This window comes from Furipterus horrens, unplaced genomic scaffold (assembly GCF_987537825.1).
Source record: "Furipterus horrens unplaced genomic scaffold, mFurHor1.1.pri manual_scaffold_6, whole genome shotgun sequence".
NCBI classification, from domain to species: Eukaryota; Metazoa; Chordata; class Mammalia; order Chiroptera; family Furipteridae; genus Furipterus; species Furipterus horrens.
In genome coordinates, this window is record NW_028327176.1 from 18,282,569 (window position 1) to 18,304,013 (window position 21,445).

A 21,445-nucleotide genomic window follows, 5' to 3' on the forward strand; every position below is an offset into this window, starting at 1 on the left:
TGCTCCACCTTCCAGCAGGCCCATGGAAAACCCCTCAGCATTCTCCCCACACATGGAACACACCCCCAAACACACACACACACACGACGACACCTAATCTCCCCTCACATCCCCAGGCCCCGCCAGCTGCACAGACCCACCTTGCCGCTGGTTATTGCGTAAGCATTTCACCTTGGGCAACTTGATGAGCTCTTTGCAGTCACCAGCTGCAAAGACAAAAAAGGTTATGTGATGTGAGCCCCTGGGGATGGGGGTGAACCTGAAGAGTAGGTAAGGCAGCCCTGCCTGCCATCCCCACTGACTGCAGAGGCCAGAGAATGGATGAGATGAATTTTGGAGCTTCAAACTATCAACTCTTAACACAGAAAGCCCTATTTGTTAACAGGTCCATCCAGAGTGTCTTTCATCACACAGGATAATGTGCCAGGATGGGCAAGGGACCCCTGTCTTGGGCATCTGCCTGGGGTCATCCTCCAGCTTGCCTGCTGCCCCAGCACCCGTTTGGCTCACTGTGCCTTGGCTCTGAACTTGATGTTGTGAGCCCCCCATTCTGGTTTTGCTTCATCAGTTTACTAATCTTAGGTTCTCTGCTCAGCTTGGGACTCTACTGAGTGACAGCCAAGACTCATAGAAGCTTTCTTGGGGTCAGGTTCTGTTCTAAGCACTTTGAGTGTGTTAACATAGTTAAATCCTTCTATAAACCATATCTATTATTATTATAATCTCCATGTTATAGTCAAGGGAGCTGAGACACATCAAGATTAATAATTTGCCCAAGGCACTTACCTAGTAAGGTAAGTGATAGGTCTATGATTTGAAGCCAGGCAGTCTTGGCTCCACAGTTCATGCTCTAACCATCAGGCTATTCTGCTTCTAGCTGACTCTAGCAGCAGTCCCTTCTCTAGCCTCAGTGCCAGGCTACCTACCAGCAGGACAAGTGCCTCCCTACCTCCAACCCCCTCCTCACTAGGGAAACGACCAGATCCCTGAGTTGTAGCATTCAGGTCTGGTGCGGACCTGCCACACAGCCCACTGATATATCACTTCCAAGGTTCCAAGGCTCTGTCACGGGTGCGGGCTTCTAGTCTCCCTACAGCCTCCTGTACCCAGCCTCCAGCATCAGCACTGGTGGGGCAGACTCCATTCTCCTAGGACTTGGAACTGTCCCCAGTGACCCTTGTCTGCTTCCCCTGGTCATCACTGGGAAGGAGTGGTCCTGTCTGGGTGTGGTTGACTGCTTGGAACTGTACCCATGGCTTGCAGAAGAGGGGTCAGCGGTATTAATACTTGAAGTCTAACAATGCTTCTAAAGGTAGCGTACCTGTCAAACCGAACACAGATGTTTGTAAACACCTGCAAGCTTTTCTTGGGGAAAGAGGATTTGGAGTGTGAATTTGGGTGGGACCCCAGGTTCCTTGAAACAACAACTAGGAAACAGTGATGATGACTGGGTCGCAGGACTGGAAGGCAAGGCCAGGTGATGGGGTGTCCCATTGGGGATCCCAAAGACAGGGAGAGCCCACCCAGTCCTCTCACAGGAATGAAAGGGAGAGGGTGTGCCAGCCTCTGCTCAGGCTGGCAGGTGATCACAGCACTCCAGACCGGAATCCTTGGTGACATAATTGCTCTGGGCCCTGGGCATCAGGATCAATCCTTTGAAGGTTCTTCCCATGTCCAGGAGTGCAGGTGAAGGAGCAGCAACACACATGCATACACACACCAGTCCAGTCAAGAATCTACTAAATATACCTGCGTAGGTCCTCAAAGACTCACAGCAGAGAACCCAAGAAGTTGTTCTAGAAAGGTAAGGTTTATCTTCTTGAGCCCCTCATGGACACTCAGCGTTCCATTCCTACTATAAACCTAGGCTTTCCTCCAACCCCAGAGAGCCATGGGCTCACCTCTGCTTTTCATTCAGGGGCTGGAACAGACATTTGTGTCTCCAGAGCAGGGGAGCGATGTTACTACTTACGGTCATTGCTGAAGTCATCCACCAATATGATTTCCTGGATCAGATTCATAGGTGTGCGGTTTAACACACTGTCAGATGGGAAGAGGAAAGATCGTTATGACTTCTAGTGGCAAGTACAATACATATGCATTAAATCGCGTTTTAAATAGACGCAATCACATTTGAGGAATGAAAACTCAGAGCAGCCAAAGGGCTTGTCCAGGCCCACTGCTCCCGTGTGAGCTACTGGCATGGAACTCTGCTTTGTGTTAGTGAATGACCCCTACCCCCGCGCCACCACCTAGCACCAAGATAGAAATATAGGAGTCATCCTCAGCAGCCCTGCCTCTCCCTGACACCCCACATCAGATCAGTGACCAAGACTGGCTGGCTCAACTTGAAAATGTCACTCAAATCACTTTCACCTCTTATCCTTCCCCCAGCCTCTCTTGTATGGTTTGTTACAGTAGCCTTGACCTGCCCAGGCCATCCTCCTGTGGCCTCCAGAGTGAGCTTTCTGAAGCACAATCTGGTCTCTGATTGTGTGACTTTCCTCACTGATGCAAATATATAATTTGACAAAACCCCTCTCAGTGGCTCTCCAGTATCTGCACCCTAAACGCTCAGCATGCTCTTCAAGGCTGCTCACAGCCTGGACCCAACTCCTGTTCCCTTCCCAGCCCACTCACGCTCAATGTCATTATCCGGAGACAACCTCCTCATCCCCAACTGAGAGCCTGTTACCCTCCTGCTGCCTCGGCTTGAAATGCCAGTCCTCTGCCACAAAGCCCAGTTCAAATGTCACTTCCTCTCTAATAGCTTGCCCAATCCACTTAGTGAGAATTAATTATTTCCTCCTCTGGGATTCCTCAGCAGTGTGTATCTGAAACTTCCTGCAGTTTTCATTGCTGCCTGACTCTGAGGGTTGGTTTTGCTGACCCCTGTTGATGGTCAAATCCCCAGGGACAGATCATATCCTTGTCAAGTTACCCCTGTATTGTCAGAGTCCAGCACAGCCCCCTGGCCCACAGTCAGCCCTTCCAGGGACCCTTAGTGCACACCTACTATGTGCTTGGCACTGGGCGTATGATGAGGAACAAAGAAGACATAGGCTCTGACTTCCAGAAGCTGTGGTCTAGCAGCTTACTACAAGCTGTGCAAATCTGGGTAAGTTACTTGACTGCTCTGTGCAATAAAGTATTTCCATCTATAAAATGGAGATAATAATAGTAATAGCCACTTCACAGGGCTGTTGGGAAAGTTAAAAGAGAACACTTTTCTAAAGCATTTAGCAGGATGTCTGGCACTAAATGATGAAACATGGTAGCAATTATTACTATTTTGTGCATCACAATGACTTTTTTGAGTTGACTTTGTTTACCCTGCTGGGCTGTGAATCTATATTCCCAGGGCAAGGCTGGGTTTCAGAGTTTACTCTGGGTGTCAGACCTGACTGAAACAGCTGGATTCCGCTTCTCCTGAAAGCCCCCCAAAATGTGTGTTTCCTCAGCAACACTCCTGGGCTACACTGCCCACCATGGGGTGCCCAGAGCTGCCCGTGTGTTGGGAGGGGGGTCTGATGGGTGCTGGCCGAGGTGTGCATGCGAGTCCTCCTCTCAGGAGGACCATTCTGAACCCTGTTGCAGGTGCGCCACTTCTCTAAACAGGCTGCAGAGACTCTCCAGCAGAACCTTGCCTGGAGCTACCTTTATTTATGAAGCCTTAATTCTCACCATGGCAACGCGATGTGTGTAAGGCAGAGAGAGGAGCCTCAACATCAAACCTTGAGCCCACTGGTAGGAGGTGAGGACCAGGAGGAGCAGGAGGTGGTGGAAGGGGACCCTCATTATGATAGTCCCAGAGAAAACACAGGCAAACTCAACAACCAGCCTCCTAATCAGAGAGGGAGGCAGAAAGAGAGGGAAAACCTGCTTGAAGAATACCCTCTAATGAGGTTTGATTATGGCTGCAGCTTCTGCATGCGATTCCCCAAATCCCTGCCGGCTCTTTGAAATTCAAGAGTTCTCTTCTGCGAACATCAAAAGGTAAATCGCGTGTGGCTCTGCACTAGTTGAACTGAGAGATGATTAGTGAATAAAAAATGTCCAGGGTTTAAAAAAGAAAAAAAAAATCGTCAGTAGTAAGTGCTAATTAGACTATTTCCTGGTAACACCTGGCTTGTTTTTGCTCCTCTTAACAGAGCAGTTGGAGTGATGGGTGCAGTGGGGAGGGTCCCTCTGTAAAAGTGGCTCTGGGCTGGGAGGGCCAGGGATGGGCAGGTGCTCTGGGCTCCTGGGGTGGCTGTTGAAGGTGAAAAGTCCAGGCCAGCCCAGGGGGCTCTCTCTTCTGCACACCCTACCCCCATTCCCACCGCCCCACCCTGGCTACTCAGGTGTCCCCTTTGCTCTCATCCCTTTGGCCAGCACACCTCATCAGTTCCTCCACCGCAAAGCCCGCCCTCCCTTTCCCCAGGGCCCAGCAGAGAAGTTTTTTCCTGCCTCAGCCCCTGGCGCTGCTCCATGCCCTTTCCTTACACACCTCAGCATGGGAGTGAGTGCTCACCTCGCTGGCATATTCAGGTCACATTGTGCCTGGGAATTATTCTATAGCTGAGTCTCCTGTACACAGCTCACACCCCTGCCAGAGGACAGGACAGCTGTGCAGGCAGCTTCTCCACCTTCCGCTTTCTGCCTGCTGCCCTGATCATGGGGCCCACATGGAGCACCCCGAGGGGCGGTGGCCCTGGTGGTGTGGGCGGCGTGGGAGGTCAGGTGGCCTCTACCACCTACTGGCTGTGCATCCTGAACAAGATGCCAGGTTGCCTTCCTTTCCATCTGTAATTACATTTTCCTTGTAAAGGCAGGCGATATTAATACTTGACCTACTTCACAGGCTTTTGTGCGTATAAATGAGGAAATGTATTTGAAATTGCTTTGTGAACTCCATGGTGCTATAGGCAGGCAGGGTTTATCAAACGCTTCATAAATGCCGCTTGAATGAAGACCCAAGGCTGGCAGAGGAGTTGACTCGTTCTGGAGCCAGAGTGGCTGGGGCTGAGGCACTGTGCCTGTCCACCCTCCATTCACCAGAGCGAGAGCTTCAGTCAGTACTGAGCCAACTTCCTCCGCTGCAGGAAAGGCACCTAGCGTGTGCATGGTGCACAGCGGCTGCTCTTGGAACCTGAGCACTGAGAATGACACTGGTTCTCAAAGTGTCATCCTGGAGCCAGTAGCATCAACGCCACCCAAGGGCTTGTCAGAAATGCAGATTCTTGGGCCCCACCCCAGACTCACTGAGCTGGAATACCTGGGGATGGGGCCCAAGAAGCCATGTTTTAACGAGCCCCCCGGGGGATTCTGACCCCTGCTCAAGTCTGAGATGGCATTAGAACGTTGCTGCCTACCCACTAGAGGCGCGTCACCTGTTGTCACCTGCACAGGCTCAGCTGGTACCAGGTATTGCTTCAGGGCCTTTACCTACCTGAGCTCATTCACTCTCCACAACCATACAAAATAGTTATTACCAGACGTCCTTATTTTGCAGAAAAAGAAACTGAGGCAGAGAGGCGAAGGAGCTTACATGTAGGGTCACACCGTTGGTAAGGGCAGAGCAGGCAAATCTGGTCCCAGAGTCTGATTTCTTAACCACCTTAACCTGAGAAATCGCTCCTCTAAATCTAGACCTTCACAAAAAAGTAACAGGAAGGAGACTCAGGATGGAAAGTCCAGATGGTGTGGGGTCCGGAGCCCCCATGGGAGGTGTAGGGAGAAAGGATGCCCCTTCCCTGGGTTTCACATATACACAGGGACTCACACCAGCACCCAAGAGAAACTATTTGGGGGCTTTTTCTCTCTCTCCTTAAGTGTGAAAAGTGCCCTAATTCATCCTGATTGTGATCCTCTCTGCCTCCCCCCATCACCCACCCCATCATGCCTCTGTCTGGCTCTGAGTGTCCCCCATGTGGGCAGCCCTCAGTCCTCCAGCTAACTCAGAAGCTCAGGGGGTCAGAGGGCATGGGCAGGCATGAGCAGAGAGCTGAAGGCCTGGCCAGGTGCTGGGCTGGAGGGAGGAGAGGACGAGCATTCCCCACCCCCACCCCTGCCCCCAGTTCCTTGGGTATCTTTCCCTTTCAAGGGCCTGGCAGTAAAGCTATCCAAATTTTATACATTAGAGATGAAAGATACCTTAGAGAAGATCCTTTCATCAATGGTGAAGTGACAGGAAGTGCTTCTCATTCAGTCCCCTCTCAGGAGCTAGCGACTTATTTGTGTGACAGGGCAGGGAGTGGAAGGAGGTACAGCATCCCAAGGCAAATGATGCCTGGCCATGGAAGTTTTTGGAAATAATCTCCTTTGCCCCCACCCCTAAAATTCACTTCCATCCAGCCTGCGGATGATGTAATCACATGTCTGTTCACACGTGGTTTTCAGGCCCCCATCCTGCTATTTTTTGCATTATACCTGGGTCTGAGCTGGGGGTCCAGCTTACATCAGAAGTGCCTGAGAGGCAGTGCACAGGCCCACAGGCCCACAGGCCCAAAGGCCCAGCTTGGTGTGGAGCTGGCACTTCATGGATACCTTCTGAGAAGTGTAATGCTGATGGGCTCCAAGCCCCTCCCAGAGTGCAGGGCACCAGGGCATCGGAGACAGAGGCGCTGGGCCACACCCCTGGCTGTCCCCCATGCCCACACAGGAAGTCGGGAACCGAAGTCCTGGCTCCTGGGCTGCCTGGCCCATTGTGGCTCTTGTCCTCCATTCACCATGGGCACCGAACTCCACAGACTCCAACTGGTGCCCCAGGTGAAGTGAGGTGTCTGTACACCTAAAACTCAGCACAAAGCCCTGGCTGGTGTGGCTCAGTGGATTGAGCACCAGCCTGTGAACCAAAGGGTCACTGGTTCAATTCCCAGTCAGGACACATGCCTGGGTGTGGGCCAGGTCCCCAGTTGGGGGTGTGCGAGAGGCATCCACAGATGGATATTTCTCTCCCTCTCTTTCTCCCTCCCTTCCTCTCTCTCTAAAAATAAATAAATAAAATCTTTAAAAAACAACAACTCAGCATATGCTTAACATGTTACTATTGTTATAAAGTATCATTGTTACTATTATGAAGAGACGGAGGAGCAGCTGGAAGAGGAGAAATATGTCTGGGAGAGCTGAAAGGATGACTCAGGGCAGCTGCTGAAGGGCCCCCAAGAACAAACACCGTGTTAGAAAAGCTTGGCAGGGGGGGGGTCCTGGGGTCTCCATATTATAATGCCCCCCAAATGTGTCTGAGACATTCCCAAGAGGAAGGTTTATTGTGGGAAATGTGACAGAACTTGAGACATCTAATACACTTTTAGCACAGTCTTCAGAGGTGTGGTTAGGACCTGCCCAAGATCACAAGGCTAGGAAGTGCTAGGGATGGGACTGGACCTCAGGTCCTTAGACCTCAAGTGTGGTGCTCTTTCAGTACCCCACAACCTCTTCTTTTGAGTGCTCACTAGCTGTGCAGATACAGGGATGGCTAGCGTTGATCGTGTGCTTACTCTGTGCTGGCAAAGTTCTTGGTCTCCTAATGGTGAGTGTGTGTGTGTGTGTGTGTGTGTATTGAGGGTTGAGGGGGACAGAGGTGCATGGCATCAGAAGCCTCCTTGAAGGAGGAGGAGAGGCCAGCCTGCAAGGCAAGAAGCTTCTCTCAGATGCTATAGTGTCTTCAGGGAAACATCTGGTGGACATGCCCAGACAAGACCTTGCGTGGTGGGGTCTGGCTGGCACTTTGGAACCCATACCTCTGCCACCATGTACCTGCTTTGCCCGAAGGGCTGCGAGCTCTGTTCTCCCTTCACCAGAGCAGACCCAGGTAAATGGGACCATTCCTTGTCCCTGTTACACCTCACATACCCATACTGGTTTACAAATCAGAAAGGTCCATTATTGGTCTACCATGTGACTTGGCACATTTTCTTGTCAAAAGCTGAAGCCTTGTTGGAAAACCAAAGTCAAACAGGCAGCTTATGGGGTGAATGCAGAAGCCTGGGCAGACAGGGCAAGTGGCTGGGAGAAGGACCCAGCCAGCCAGTCTCTAAGGACATGGGGGCAGCAGGTAGAGCTGCCCCTGTGGACAGAGGGAAATGCCAGCCTGGAGCCTGTGTGCTTGGGCAGGCCCCTCCCTACAGTTGTAGGGGATGCACTGGCCCTGCTCAGTGGACATTTATCGTGAGTGACAGGCATTGCGAAAGGCTTGATGCCCACCATCAGGGGGACCCTAATTGCTGATTCCCTCCTGCCACCTGGCGCTTTCCCACCTGCCTACAGACATGCAGATGCATCAGGGAGGGAGAAAAGGTGTGGTGGATGGAAATGGAAGAGACTTGGTTGTGCTTGGCTGTCCCCTGCTTGGCCCAGATCTCGTCTCACCTCCTTCTCTGTGGGATCGGGAGACCAGGTGATATACTGCCCAGCAGATCTGAAATGGCTCCCACAGGCCATGGGCCAAGGGAGTGAAGGCACCACCGGCACCTTCCCCAAGACCAGCCCCTCTCTTGCTGGAGGCCTGGCTAAGTGCACCTCTGGCCCCAACGCCTTCCCCATGGGTGCTCAGTAGCCTGCTGAATAGCCTGCTTCTATTAGGGTTGCTGAGAAGAACTCAGGTCAGAGCACAAGGGTCTAAGCCCTGCTTCCCTGCTGTCAGCTGAGCAACAGGGGGCCTTAATTTAGTACCTCCAAGTCTGTTTCCGCAGCTGTCAAGTGGGCATAGCACTGGCCTCCTGCCTCCCCAGCCGAGAGCATGAACTGAGCTGCCTACACACGGGGGAATCCCGGGACCAGTGGCTGCTGTTACCACCATCTAAGATGCCAATGTGGCTAGAGACCTGAGTGACAAAAGGGTGGGCCAGATGATTTGGGGGAGGAAGGGGGCTTGAGGGGGAGAGAAGCTCCAGAGGAGAGGAAGGGGCATGGCTTAGAGAAGGGGAGCTGCAACCACCAGCGTCTCCTGAGAACCTGGGCAAAAAATTCCCGGCCAAGTCTCTAGGGCCTGTCTGTGTTATACAAGAGGCGTTCTGCTGGGGGCTGATGCTGGCTGAGACTTTTGCATATCAAAAATGCACGCAGGCCACAGGTAAGGACCTACCTAATAGAGCAACAGCATGGTCCAGACTAGGCACTGAGGGTGGATGGAGAAACCCAAGAGGGAACAGGGCTGAAACACTGGTGGCCGAGAAAGCAAACAGCAATTAGCGTGGGGCTGCTCTGATTTGCCCCATGGGCCCTGGCGCCGGGGAGGCTGTGGAGAGGCAGGTGCTAGAATAGTCAGCACTTGGCAGACCTGAGCACCAAGCCCGGCCTGACGCTGGGGGTGGGGTACATCCCAGCCTCTCAGGGCCTCAGCTCCTTTGTCAGCTGTGAAATTAGAACTCATATTCTAGAAGCCATCTACACCATGGTCTACTAGGACCTCTATGACTCTTGGTGGCCTTCTGCAAATTACCCAACACCTCAGGCCTCCATCTTTGCCCTATAAAACGGGAGAACAGCCCCCCTCACAGGCCTGTGAGGAGTGGCTGAGTGGATGCATGTGCAGTGTGTTGACAGTGCCTGGCAGAAGCTGAGAACACCTGATAGTCTTATCATCCGGCCAGTACCCCCAAGACCCCCAACAAGCAAACAAACCCTCACCAAGTGCTGGCCCTGGAGGGCTGACCAACCAGGAAGAACATCTTACCTTCGGATGGTCCTGAGCAGGGTGGAACGGGCCTCGTTGTGGAAGGTGATGATGATGCTGGTGGGAGGGAGGTCCCTGCAGTACATCAGCAGGGTGCATCTGGGGAAGAAAGGACAGCAGACGACTAAGAACTTTTGGGGGCAAAGCAGATGTCAGGGACTGGAACCAAGGGCATCGTGGTGGTTACCAGGACAGACAGATGCCTGGTGTGTGATGGGGCTGCTCTAGCCACACAGTCCTGGGCAAGACCCCAGGGTCTCACCTGGCCCTAAGTGGGGCACGGAAACTCCAAAAATAACTAAAGCTCAATTTCCCACCACCTGGGGGAACGTGGGCTTGGAGCCAAATTAAGTTGAGATACAGGACATAAATGTGGGATTTCTTGCATGCCCCAGTTAGAACCCAATGGTTCCTAGTAGCTGCACAAACCCGCCCCCAGATATTGGGCTCTGTTTCCCAGTCTGTGCCCATCCAGCTGGCAGAGGCTGCACATGTTCTGGGCCAGCAGCTCTAGCCCACCACACCATGCTGACCCCTGACCTCCTGCCCCACACACCCAAACTGGGCACGCTTAAAGAGGCAGAGCCCTCAATCCCTGGCGTAAACAATACTCATAAAACCCCGACTTGAGAAATCATTCATTTCCACGTGTCCAGGATCATTTTGTATGACAATTACATCTGGGGTGCTTTCAGTTTAATACCTTGCTGCAAGTGAAAATTGCAGCCTGCAGCCTGAAAATTACTATAATAATGAAGATAAACCTGCCAAGGGAGGCGGATGCCACCAGGGGCTGTCCCTGAGTAAATGTGTCCTCCTGCTTCTTGCTCTTTTGGGGGCTGTCCAAGTACAGGGAGGAGTATTAAACAAGGAAGTAAATAACAGACGTTTGGCGAATCAAACATTTCCTCTCTTCATATTCAATTTCTCCCTAGACTTTTAATTTGGGGTTCAGAAACCCAAGGATGGACTTCAGGGGGACTGTGAGGCCCCTGAAATTGTTTGCAAAGTGTATGCAAATGTGCACCACCATCCCCCGCCACTCTGCCCCAGAAAGATGGTTCATAGTTTTATGTAGATTCTCAAAGAAGTTTGTGGCCTAAAATACTTAAGAACCTCATTCCCAGGTCAGTGAGCCTGTTGTCCCTTTGGCCTCACTGATAATTCTGAACACTTTTCTCTACGAGAGCAAAGACTGAATCATAAAATTTATTCCTCAAAAGGCAGGCTGTTCTGCTCAGTGCCTAAGCACAGGCTGGGCTTGGGTCATCCATGAGGAGCTAGTAATTAGGAAAGGAAGGCCTCAGGGGAAGACATCCTGGAAAAGGTAAGTCATGACCTTCATGACACGGCCTTTCTGTGCTCGCCCCACAGAGACACGTCTCACTGCATACTGCCAGCTCCACCTCGAATAAAATGCCCCGAATCTGTCCTCCTTTCTGGTCCCCATGGCTCTTCTGCGACAGCCTCCTGACCAGTCTTCCTGCCTCCAGCCTCTGCCCCTGTCAGTCACCTCCTGTCCACCATACAGCTCTGCCTAGGCCTTCCTCTGGCTGAAACCCTCCAGTGGCTCCTGATGTACAAGTCCAAACTCCCCACCACAGCCTTCAAGACCTTTCATAATTGCTCCTTAATACAGTTCCATATCTCTCTGCCACTGCTCACACTGTTACTTCTGCAGGAAGCAATACTTTTCCTCCTTCCTCTGTCTGGTGAGCTCCTACTCATTCTTCAAGACCCAGAGCAAACGTCCCCTCTGCTGAGAAGGTATTCTATACTCTCCCAGATAGCTAACAACCTGTCCTTTGTGCTCCCATAACTGTACACATCTCTCTCTTCTAGTACTTCTGGAGATGGGACTGTCTCCCCCCTTGACTATGAGTTCTTCTAGGGAAGAAGGACCCTTGTCCATCTCCCGATCCCTAGAATAGGAATTCAGTATACCAGATGCCCATTCACATAGAGAGGAAGAAATTCAGAAAGTGCATTCCTAGGTCAGAGGATGACTTAGCCTTTTATGGGTTTAAAGAGTGTGTTAGCCAGCCTCTCAGATGGCTTCCAGTAATGCTCACCTACTGGTCTTTAGGCCTTGTGTAGCTCCATCCCTCACTGAATCAGGGCTAGTCTATAGGACCAATAGAATGTGATGGAAGTGACAGAATGTGACTTACAAGGTTAAGCCACAAAAGCACTGCAGGCTCTGCCTGGACCACTTGGAGGGAAGCCAACCCATGGGCAGAGGAACTGAGGCCTGCAGCCAGCACCAGGTTGCCCACCATATAAATGAGCCAGCCTGGAAGTGAGTCCCCAGCTCCACCCAAGCCCCCAGGTGACAGTGGCTCCAGTGGCTCCCAGCCAAAACCACTCAGCCAAGATGCTGCACATTCCTGACCTGTAAAGACCATCAAGATAATCAATGATTCCTATTATTTTAAGCCACTAAGTTTTGGGGGTAATTTGTTGTATATTAGATAACCATCATAAAAATGGAAGAAAAAAATGTCTTGAAATGGTCTCAATGAGATGAGGCCTTAGACTTGCCTATCTTTGGACACAGAACTGAGTCGAAGTGGGAAGGAGTAGGCAGGGAGAAAGACAGGTGGCTGGTCAAGGCAGATGTGGGGGGGCCCCTGGTTGGTGTGCTGCTGGGTCATGAGGACACAGAGAGGCCTGGAGAGTGGCATAGGTGGCAAGGTGTGCTGTCAGCACCTCTACAGGAAGGCAATAGAGCTGAGAACTTAGCAGAACCTCCTCGTCTCCATTAGAGACAGAGAGAAAAAAGAGACCAAGTAGAGTGACTCAGGGCTAGCAACGCCGGGGCTGTGTCAAGGGTCAGGCTCCTTGGATATGACTTCCCCTCCATACTCTGGGGGGCAATGGGACCCCCCAACCTTTGTGATATAACTTATTCAAGGACAAGTTGGTGCGGGAGGATGGTATTGGGGCATAATGGTTTAGAGAGCTTTTAGGGACAGGGGCCACTTTTCCTGCCTTGTAGGCATCCAGCCAGGAAACAGGTGTATCTACCCACAGTGACACAGCATGTGGGGCTGGGAGAGCAGAGAGGTGCGCATGACTCCACTTGGGGTGGTGAAGAAGGCTTCCTGGAGGAGGAGGAGCTGGATCTCACAGGGTAAGGTAGACCTGGACAAATGGAAAATGGGGTACAGCATCCCAGTGACAGCACAGTTCTGGGCCCACAGGCTGAGTACCAAGTGAGGCAGCTCATGGTACACTGGCTCCAGGGTCCAGACACCACTGACCAGCCGTGGGACCATGGGCAGAGCACCGCCTCCCCAGGCTGCTGTGTGCTCATCTGTAAGACAGGGCTCTCCTGTTAAAGGTTCTCACAGCGGCAGTGATCAAAAGCTTTGATGGAGGCTGGCATTCAACAAGCATGGTTGATTTGAATGGAATGTCACATATTCTACAGCTGAGGCTCGACCGCGTGGCTGGACACCTAAATTTTCTTTCTAAGCCTCGGTTTCTTCATCTGCAAAGTGGAGGCAATTTTTAACTTGTAGAGGACCTCCCCCTAGATTACTAATAGATGCTTGACAAATATTAACTTATTATTTTTAACATCAAGTTCAAATCTGCAGACCTTCCTCCGTTGAGTAGAGCCAGATCTTCCATGGGCTGAAAGGGCATCTTTGGTGAGTGATCTGGCCAGTGCAGTAGTGGGTGAGGGGTGCTGGGAGGCTAGAGGAGGAGGAGAGAGCAAAGGAGGAGAGAACATCGATTTCAGAGAAAGGAACCTGCACTGTGATGTCCATGTGAATCCTGGACCTGCCGGACACTGGCTGTGTGTGTCCTTGGTTGTGTCATTTACCTTCTCCTAGCTTCAACGTCATCACCTATAATATATGGACAAATACCCCACTTTCAGGCTCATTCTGAAGACCACAGATACTGCGGGCAAAACACCTGGTGTTTCGCAGCTGCTGAGTAAACGGCAACTAGAATTACTGTCACAACTGAGGCTGAGCCAGCCTCCGTGCCATGTTCAGTACTTCTGAATTAGAACCACAAACTCACAGTTCAGAAAAGGAAGGGGCTTTGGAGGTGGCCCAGCCCAATCTCCTAAACTGGGTAGAAATTTGTGACATAACAGGCATGGGGTAGAGCCTGGGCAGTTGTGCTCATGGGCCTCAGCCCCTCCAGCTTCCTGTGCCTAGAGGCTGGGGCTCCTCCTCCAGGCTGGGCAGGAATCCTGGAAGTGCCTCAAGCATACACAGGCTCTGGGGAGGGCAGGCCGCTGGGCAGTGCTCCAACATCAAAGGTGCAGGCATCCTGGCTCCTGGGACTTGGCACTATCTGCCATCTGCCCCTGCTCACAGCTTCTGGTACCCAGATTAAGGTCGGTTGAGGCCCCAGACGCAGAAGAAAATATTGGGCCTCTTAAAAAAAAGAGAGAGACAGGGAAAATAAAATTACATGTTAACCATATTTTATGCAGCATAGTAATGAAACCAAACTTCGTGTCAGGGCCCAGGGTGTACACTCAGCGCGCCCGCCGTTAAATCTGCCTCTGCCTGGAGTCACCTTTTGTCTCATCTGACCATCATGACAGCCGCTGAGAACCTTTACTCCACAGATGAGGACAACTGAGGCTCAGAATCTTGCTCAAGGTCACACACCTGCAGGGTAACTGAGATGAGCTGAACCCAGGTCCTGTAATTTCTCACCCAGTATATGTCCCTAGTGTCCCACTGTGAATTCACCCTGCTTAAGGCACAAGAAGAGCTGGAGGAGCTGGTGCTGGGTGGGGCCCACCTGCCTGAGCCCTGTGCAAGAGACACCTGCCCCCCGAAGCTGGGGGGCGGGAAGAACAATAGCCCTGCTTTGGAATGAGCACTAGACACTGGCATCAACAAAGTCAAGAGCCGAGAAAAATCCTAAAAACTGGACACAGTGAGGACAGTTGGCTTTCAGTGAGAGCAATCTAAAAGATTAATCAAACAGCAAGATCTATTAGGGACACGAGGGGAATGAAAAAGGCTGCCAACACGGAGATCTGGCGCCAACAGACGGACCAAAAAGTGTGTTTATAATTTAATAAAGACTCAGGGGTTTTACTGGAGAGAAGAGCTAGTGAGCAGGGAAGATAGGCATGGGGGTGGGACCAGGAGGAAGGATGGACCACCGCTGACTGTGCTGAGAGACCAGCCCCAGGCTGCCGTCTTGATGGCCACAGCAGTTCCTGAATAATGCACACTCCTCTGAGCTGATTTTTTCCTTTAAAGAAAGACTCTACTAAGACTCTTGATTTCCTTAAGTTCAGCTGGGTCTCAAAGTGCTTTCTGAACCACCTCCTTGAGTGTTCAGTGCCACTTATTGGCAGAGGTTGCTTCCAAGAGAGGGTTCTGAGATGCTAACCCCTGACCAGGGCGTGGAGCTTCTCCCTCTTTCGTCTCTTTCCCTCGCTCCACCAGCCAATCACTGCTCCCCTGCCCTCCCCCGCCAACCCCTGCCCATCCCTGCACCTGAACACGTGCCAGCTCGGGCATGTCAGAAATTCGCCAAGCGAAACTCAATGTCAGTTATCATGGAAATGTAATACTGTGCACATGCCTTTCATTTTATTGCATGATCTCATTAAATGGGCAGCAACCTATAAACACAGTGTTATGATGATCATCGTCCCCACTTTCTCAACAGGCAGGAGGAGCCCCTGGTCACCCAGGGCGTGCCTGCTGGGGTGAGGACCCAGGTCCTCTGACCCCCATACATAGTTTCCCTCCTACAGCACGCTGCCCTTAGGGAAGGAAAGACATGGTCATAAAATATAAACATATGGGATTTTATTCTCGAGCATAAAATCAAGATGGAGTGATGGAGAGGTGGCCTCAATAACTCTGAAGCAGAGAGGAAAGCATAATTATCATTGTGAAAATGTCCATGTAAAGCAAAGCCGCTCTGGCTCCTCCAGAACCGACAATGGCTCTGAGTCTGAGAAGACAGACTCTTAAAGGAGCTCTGGAGATCCAAAGGGGAGACTAAGGACATTTAGATAAAGGGGAAAGGTTACACAAAGATCATGCAGCATAGCGTAATGGAAATCCAGTGGGCCTGGGTGGGACACACGGGGTCAAACCTTTGTCATGGGGAGCCTAGCAAGTGACTTCACTTCTCTAAGCCTTAGCTCCCTGGTTGACAGAGGTGAGAATGTCCACTTCAGGGAGTTTTGTGCACTACTCCTTAGTGATCCCTACTGCCGGCGCTGTACCGAGCCCCCGACATATTTAATGCTCACAACAGCCCTATGAGGGGCTATTGTCAAATGAATTCTCTCATGAAGAAACTGAGGCTCAGGGAGGTTGAAGCGGCTTGTGACCCCAGGCCTGCTGAAGGGCCCGTCACCAGGCCACAGCAGTGCCGTGCCAGCACTGTTTCAAGCATCCAGCTGCTGCTCAGGTCCACTCTGTGCCCCGCCCACCACGTGGACCCGTGTGCCCACACTCAAATCACCTCTCCAAGAGCCGCTTCGACTGAGCCCCGGAATCCAGCAGTTGTAGTGACCTGCCCAGAAGGGAGGGACAGGCTGCCACCCCTGACCAGTAAGGAGAAACAGGGACACTGCTGGCTGAGCAGCTGCAGGGACATGCCAACTGGGCCCCTGCTTACTGCCCAGACAGAGCCAGAAAAGGTGAGTGGAGGTGTGATTTCCAAGAGGCCCCTCTCAACAGAAAGCTATGGCTTGTCCCTCCAATTCCCGGAGTTCCGGCACATACTACAGGCTCAGTCCCGGGCAGAGGAAGTGAGCGGGTTATCTTTTGCATGTGCCCATGTCCTGAACTCTACAGCCACAAAGGCCGAGGGAAACACAGACACAAGACATAAAGTGAGGTAGCTTCCTGGGAGAACACTGTCCCCAAGGGAGGGACAATCTGTGGATTCCCGGATGCAGGGGTGGCATACATGCTCCCTCCCCTGTCCCCCACTCCCGCCTGTCTCCCTGTGGCATTGCCCTGAAGAAGCCTCATGGAGACCACTGTCTCCTCCCCTCATTTCCCCTGCCACCAAAACCGATGTGCATGAGGAAGAAAGGCTGAGAAGGGAAAAGCTCTTGGCCCAGTGATCTCCCCAGAATGTCAGCTCCCTGAGGACAGGGATCGTGAACTTGCTCTCAGCTTTTAGAATCAATTTCATCTTCAGAGCAGGGAACACCTGATGCACTCCCAGCTCAGTTCTGTATGAGGAAGCCTGCTCTCAGCTAAGAGGAAAAGGAAGACAACCACACACTATAAAATGCTGCACCTGTGACTGGCCTCTGGGTTCACACTCAACTCTTTAGAAGAGAAAAACACAAGTGGTCTAAAATGTATGAGAACTGTAAAAACAGAAATTCCTTTTAATCTCATTTCATGGGAAACACTGATACACTGTAAGACATGAAATTTTTATTTCATGTCAATTTCCCTGGGATTTCACATGCAGGTTAATTTGTTCATCCTCATAAACATGTACTGTCCCTGTTTCTTGTTTCAATAGCCACCCTCATTTAGTATTTTAGAAATCCTCCATTTCATAAAGACACTTAAAATGAGAGTGAGACCTGCTATTCCACAACGCTGTCATGTTTTGCATTGCTGGATGTGTTATTAAACTCCAGGATACTGGGAGGGCTTGGGGCAGGGACATGAACTGCACGGAAAGTCAGCTGGGCACTGTGGTGGGCAGCTGATGGCCACCGACCCCCACCTCCTTGTGTGATCCTCTCCCATTGAGTGTGAGCTGAACCTGGTGACTTGCTTCCCAGAAACAGAACACAGCTCAAGCGATGGGATATCGCTTTTGTGGCTTGGTTACCGAAGACTGTGACTCTTTTGGCATGCATGTTTGGTGATGCAAGCTGCCATATTGGGGATCCCCAGATGCCACACTGAGTGTGGCCTCTGGTCAACAGCTTGTGAGGAACTGAATCCTGCCAACAACCACATGAGGGAGCTTGGAAGAGGGTCCACCCCAGTCATGCCCTGAGATGCCTGAAGTCAAGGACCCAGCTGGGCCATTCCTGAATTTCTGACCCACAGGAATAATGATGATACACATCGTCAGCCATTAAGGTTTGGGACAATTCATTATGCAGCAACAGACAACGAATAGAGGCACTTTTAGCTCCAAACAAACAAACAAAAACTTCAGCAGTACCCTTGGGGTTTGTTCCACTCTTTATAGATTCAACTCCTGGGTTCCTAATATAAAACACAATACATGGAAAATTATTTGAGTGACTGTCTTCTCCCTTCTCCCATGGATGGAACGTGCTTAATACCTTTCCATATGTATAGAGGAGAAGTTAATTCATTTCAGACAATGGATATCCTAGGGCTTTAAGGTGTAATTCTTTCACAGAAGTCCAGTTAAGGAAGGCCGAGCTACAGTAATATTGGAATAACCATGTCTGGTATTGTCAATGGTTACTAGACTTATCAGAGCCATCACTTGGTAAAGTACCATATATAAATGTGCAATCACTATGTTGTACACCTGAAGCTAATATAGTATATGTCAACTGTAAAACTGTATATGGAAAAACAAATTACTTAAAAACAAACAAAATAACCCAGCCTAAAAAGTGAAAGAAAGAGAGAGAGAAAGGGAGAAAGAAAGAAAAGAAAGAAGAAAAAGAAAGAAAGGAAGGAAGGAAGGAAGGAAGGAAGGAAGGAAGGAAGGAAGGAAGGAAGGAACGAAGGAAGACAGACAGGCATAAATGGTGTCATAGACCTTCCTCCATTCCATGAACACAAGAGATATTCCTGAATGCTGCCTCCCCCTCACCCACACCCGATCTAATTGAACCTGGTCCTGCTGATCATTTGTCCTGATCTCCCAACCTGGATATTTCGCCGCATTCCCGTCACATCTTCAGGGATTACTGCAGCAGCTTCTAGCTGGCTTTATCCCCTTCTAATCTATCCTGCATGCTGAAGCTAGAATGATCTTTCCAGACTGCAAATCTTTCACACCTGTCATCTCTGTCCAAGTTTCTCACAACATAAAGCTGAAACTCCTAACCACAGCTTACCATCCCTCTGACCCAGCACCACTTCCGACCCCTCTCTTCACATCCTCCCTATTCCAGCCAGGTTCTGCCTGACCTGCTTTCCCCCTCTGGACCTGTGCAGGTGCAGCCTACCTCCCATGTGTCTGAAATGCACTTTCCTCTCTTCCAAGGCTGGGATATTTTGTCCTTTTCTAACCCTGGATGGGAAGTTATTTCCCCCGGACGCATTTCTGGATCTCCCAAGACTTTTCCAAAGGGCTCCCCTAGGGCCCGCATTCACCTCATCTCTGAAAGTTATTGCCAAGTCTTGTGAATTCACGTTTCTTTCTCCTTTGCTGACTGTTAGCCACAATGAAGGCAAGGACCTATTTGTAGTAGCAGCCTCAGTCAGCACCAAGCATAGTGACTAAGCACTGCAGACATACAGTAAGTGCCCAAAGAAGGAGTAGGGAGGAAGCAGGAGAGACCTCCACGGGGCAAAGCCACAGGAGAAAATGTCCCTTGCTAAGTTATGGGTGACACCAGCTCAAGACAGCTGCAGAGCTGTGAGCTGAGCAAGGTGCCAAGGTCAGTCGCGCAGAGAGAAAAGGCCAAACAGGTCACCAAAACTGAAGTTGGAGTATGAAGCCACGGTGGCAAGAACAGGGAGCTTGGGATGAAGGCTGTCCTGGGAGACACCTGGGATGATCAGATGGTGCCTCTGACCCATTCTCTGTTACACTGGAAACATTCGACTGTGTTAAAAGGCTTGGATGTTTTTCTCATAAACCAAAATCCTAGGGATGATACGGGATGCTTCCTTGGGTAGGATAAGAGAGACTGAATCCTATCTGATAGGACTGGAGACTATGGCTCAACACTGTCTTCTCCCAGACCTGCTCTGTCCAATCCAGTGGTCACTAGCCACAGGTGGTTACTGAGTACCTGGGAGGTGTCTAGTTGGAATGGAGATATGCAGTAAGTGTGAAATGTACACAAGAATTCAAAGGCTGTGTACAAAACAGAATGTAAACAATTTCAGTAATTTGTATATTGTTTATATGTCAAAATGATATTATCTGGGTATACTGGGTTAAGTGAAATATATTATTAAAATTAACTTCACTTATTTCTTTTACTTTTAACAATTTGTGTCTACTATAAAAATTTTAATTACTTAGGAGGGTCACATCAATTTCGATTGGACACTGTGGTCCTAAGTCATTCCTAAACCTCAGTTTGTATATAATCCAAGTTAAAATTTCAACATTAGTGTCAGATATTGGTTTTTATTAATAGATGCTCAGTTCTTTTGTATAAGTAGAATAAAATTAAAAAATGATGAAGACCATTGCTTGCAACATTTTACTCTGCAGAAAAGAATATATTATAAAAATCCCGTCATCTAGTATCATCATTATTTTATAAAAGAAAGGATATTTAAACACCAGAAAAGGATGCAATCTCAGAATAATTGAAAACCCTTTAATTGTAAAATTTAGCTTTAAGAAAACCTCCCTCGTAGTTTTCTCCTCTTCCCTAACTCCATGGCTCAGATCGGCACTAACTCACCAACTGGCATCTAGGGTTTGTTCCACTAAATGATGATGATCCTGTGTCTGACCACCCTCTGCAGACAGCATGGATACTGAACCCAAAGATGGGCCATCTCCTCTTTTTGCTCTGGAACCAGCAGCCCCAACTCGGTCCTTGGCGCAGCTGATGCTAGCCAGTCAGTATGGCTGTTCCAATCTATGGCCCCACATCTCCTCAGGCTCTTCTGCTGCCCATGCCCTCCGAGCTCTCTCCTAAATGCAGAATACAGATGCCTCTGTTTGCACTGGGGCCTCCTAGAAATGACCATAGTCTGCACCAGGGTCCCTTTGTTTTACCAGACAACTGTCTTTGGTCCTTCATGCTGACCAGCCACTTCAAGGTGAGGAGGACATGGAGGTTTGGTGAAAACTGGAGGTGGCAGCACCTTCTCTCCAGGAAGATCAGCTGCCCTCGGGGGGCTGCAAAGGGGCTTCTCTGGGGACACCACCAGGACCTGTGTTAGGTGGTACTGAGCACCACCCAGATGGCAGCTGTGTGCATGCGTGTGCATGCGTGCTCATGTGCGTGTGCATGTGCATGCAGAGAGGAGAGTGTTTTTAAAAGGCAAATGCTGAGTCTAGCGGGGCCCCAAGTACGGAGGCTTAGTTTTGAAACGTTTCCTGAAAAAGCATCCTCGGTGCCTGAGACCAGGGCTCCTTCGATTCTTACTCCAGCCCTGCTTGAATCATACTGCGCAACAGTAATAACAGATACTATTTATTGAACCCTCGCTATGTCTTAGGCATTCTTCAAGAGCTTTAAATCTGCACAGGATTTCTCAGAGGTAAGTGCTGCACTTCCTTTGCTTTTGTCGGGGAGAAGACGGTGAGGTCACAGCCGGTGAGCAGCAGAGTCTCGGCGTAAAACCAGATGGTCTGGCCCCCAACTCCGTGCTCTCACCCGTTCCACTAGAACAACCTTTGATGGTCATCCAACTCACTGGCTCGCAAACCTTGATTTCATACTGACCTTTCTCTCTGTGTTTGGTCTTGAAGGCCTCATCCTGGGAGGTTCTGGTAAGATGGAAAACCATGAGTCTGGGCTATCCATCACCTGCTATAGAATGATGTGTCTCCTTGATAGTCCCTGAGCTATTTCCTCATATTTTTCAGACCTCCCAGCAAAAAGATTAGGAAAGAGTCATTCCTTCCTTTTATCTAATGGGTGAAAAGTTCTTCAAATTGAAGGAGCTGAGATGAGCT

General features: G+C 50.3%; 1 protein-coding gene across 1 annotated transcript in view; it reads right to left on the reverse strand.

Annotated features, from left to right (window-relative positions):
* The window catches only part of GALNT14 (polypeptide N-acetylgalactosaminyltransferase 14), a 187,409-nt gene that overhangs the window by 37,351 nt on the left and 128,613 nt on the right, over positions 1-21,445 (reverse strand). The window contains exons 3-5 of the mRNA XM_090280203.1: positions 9,659-9,757; positions 1,973-2,040; positions 141-206 (exon numbers count right to left, since the gene is read on the reverse strand). Of these exons, the coding sequence (XP_090136329.1) occupies positions 141-206; positions 1,973-2,040; positions 9,659-9,757 (233 nt within the window). The remainder of the gene's footprint in view (positions 1-140; positions 207-1,972; positions 2,041-9,658; positions 9,758-21,445) is intronic.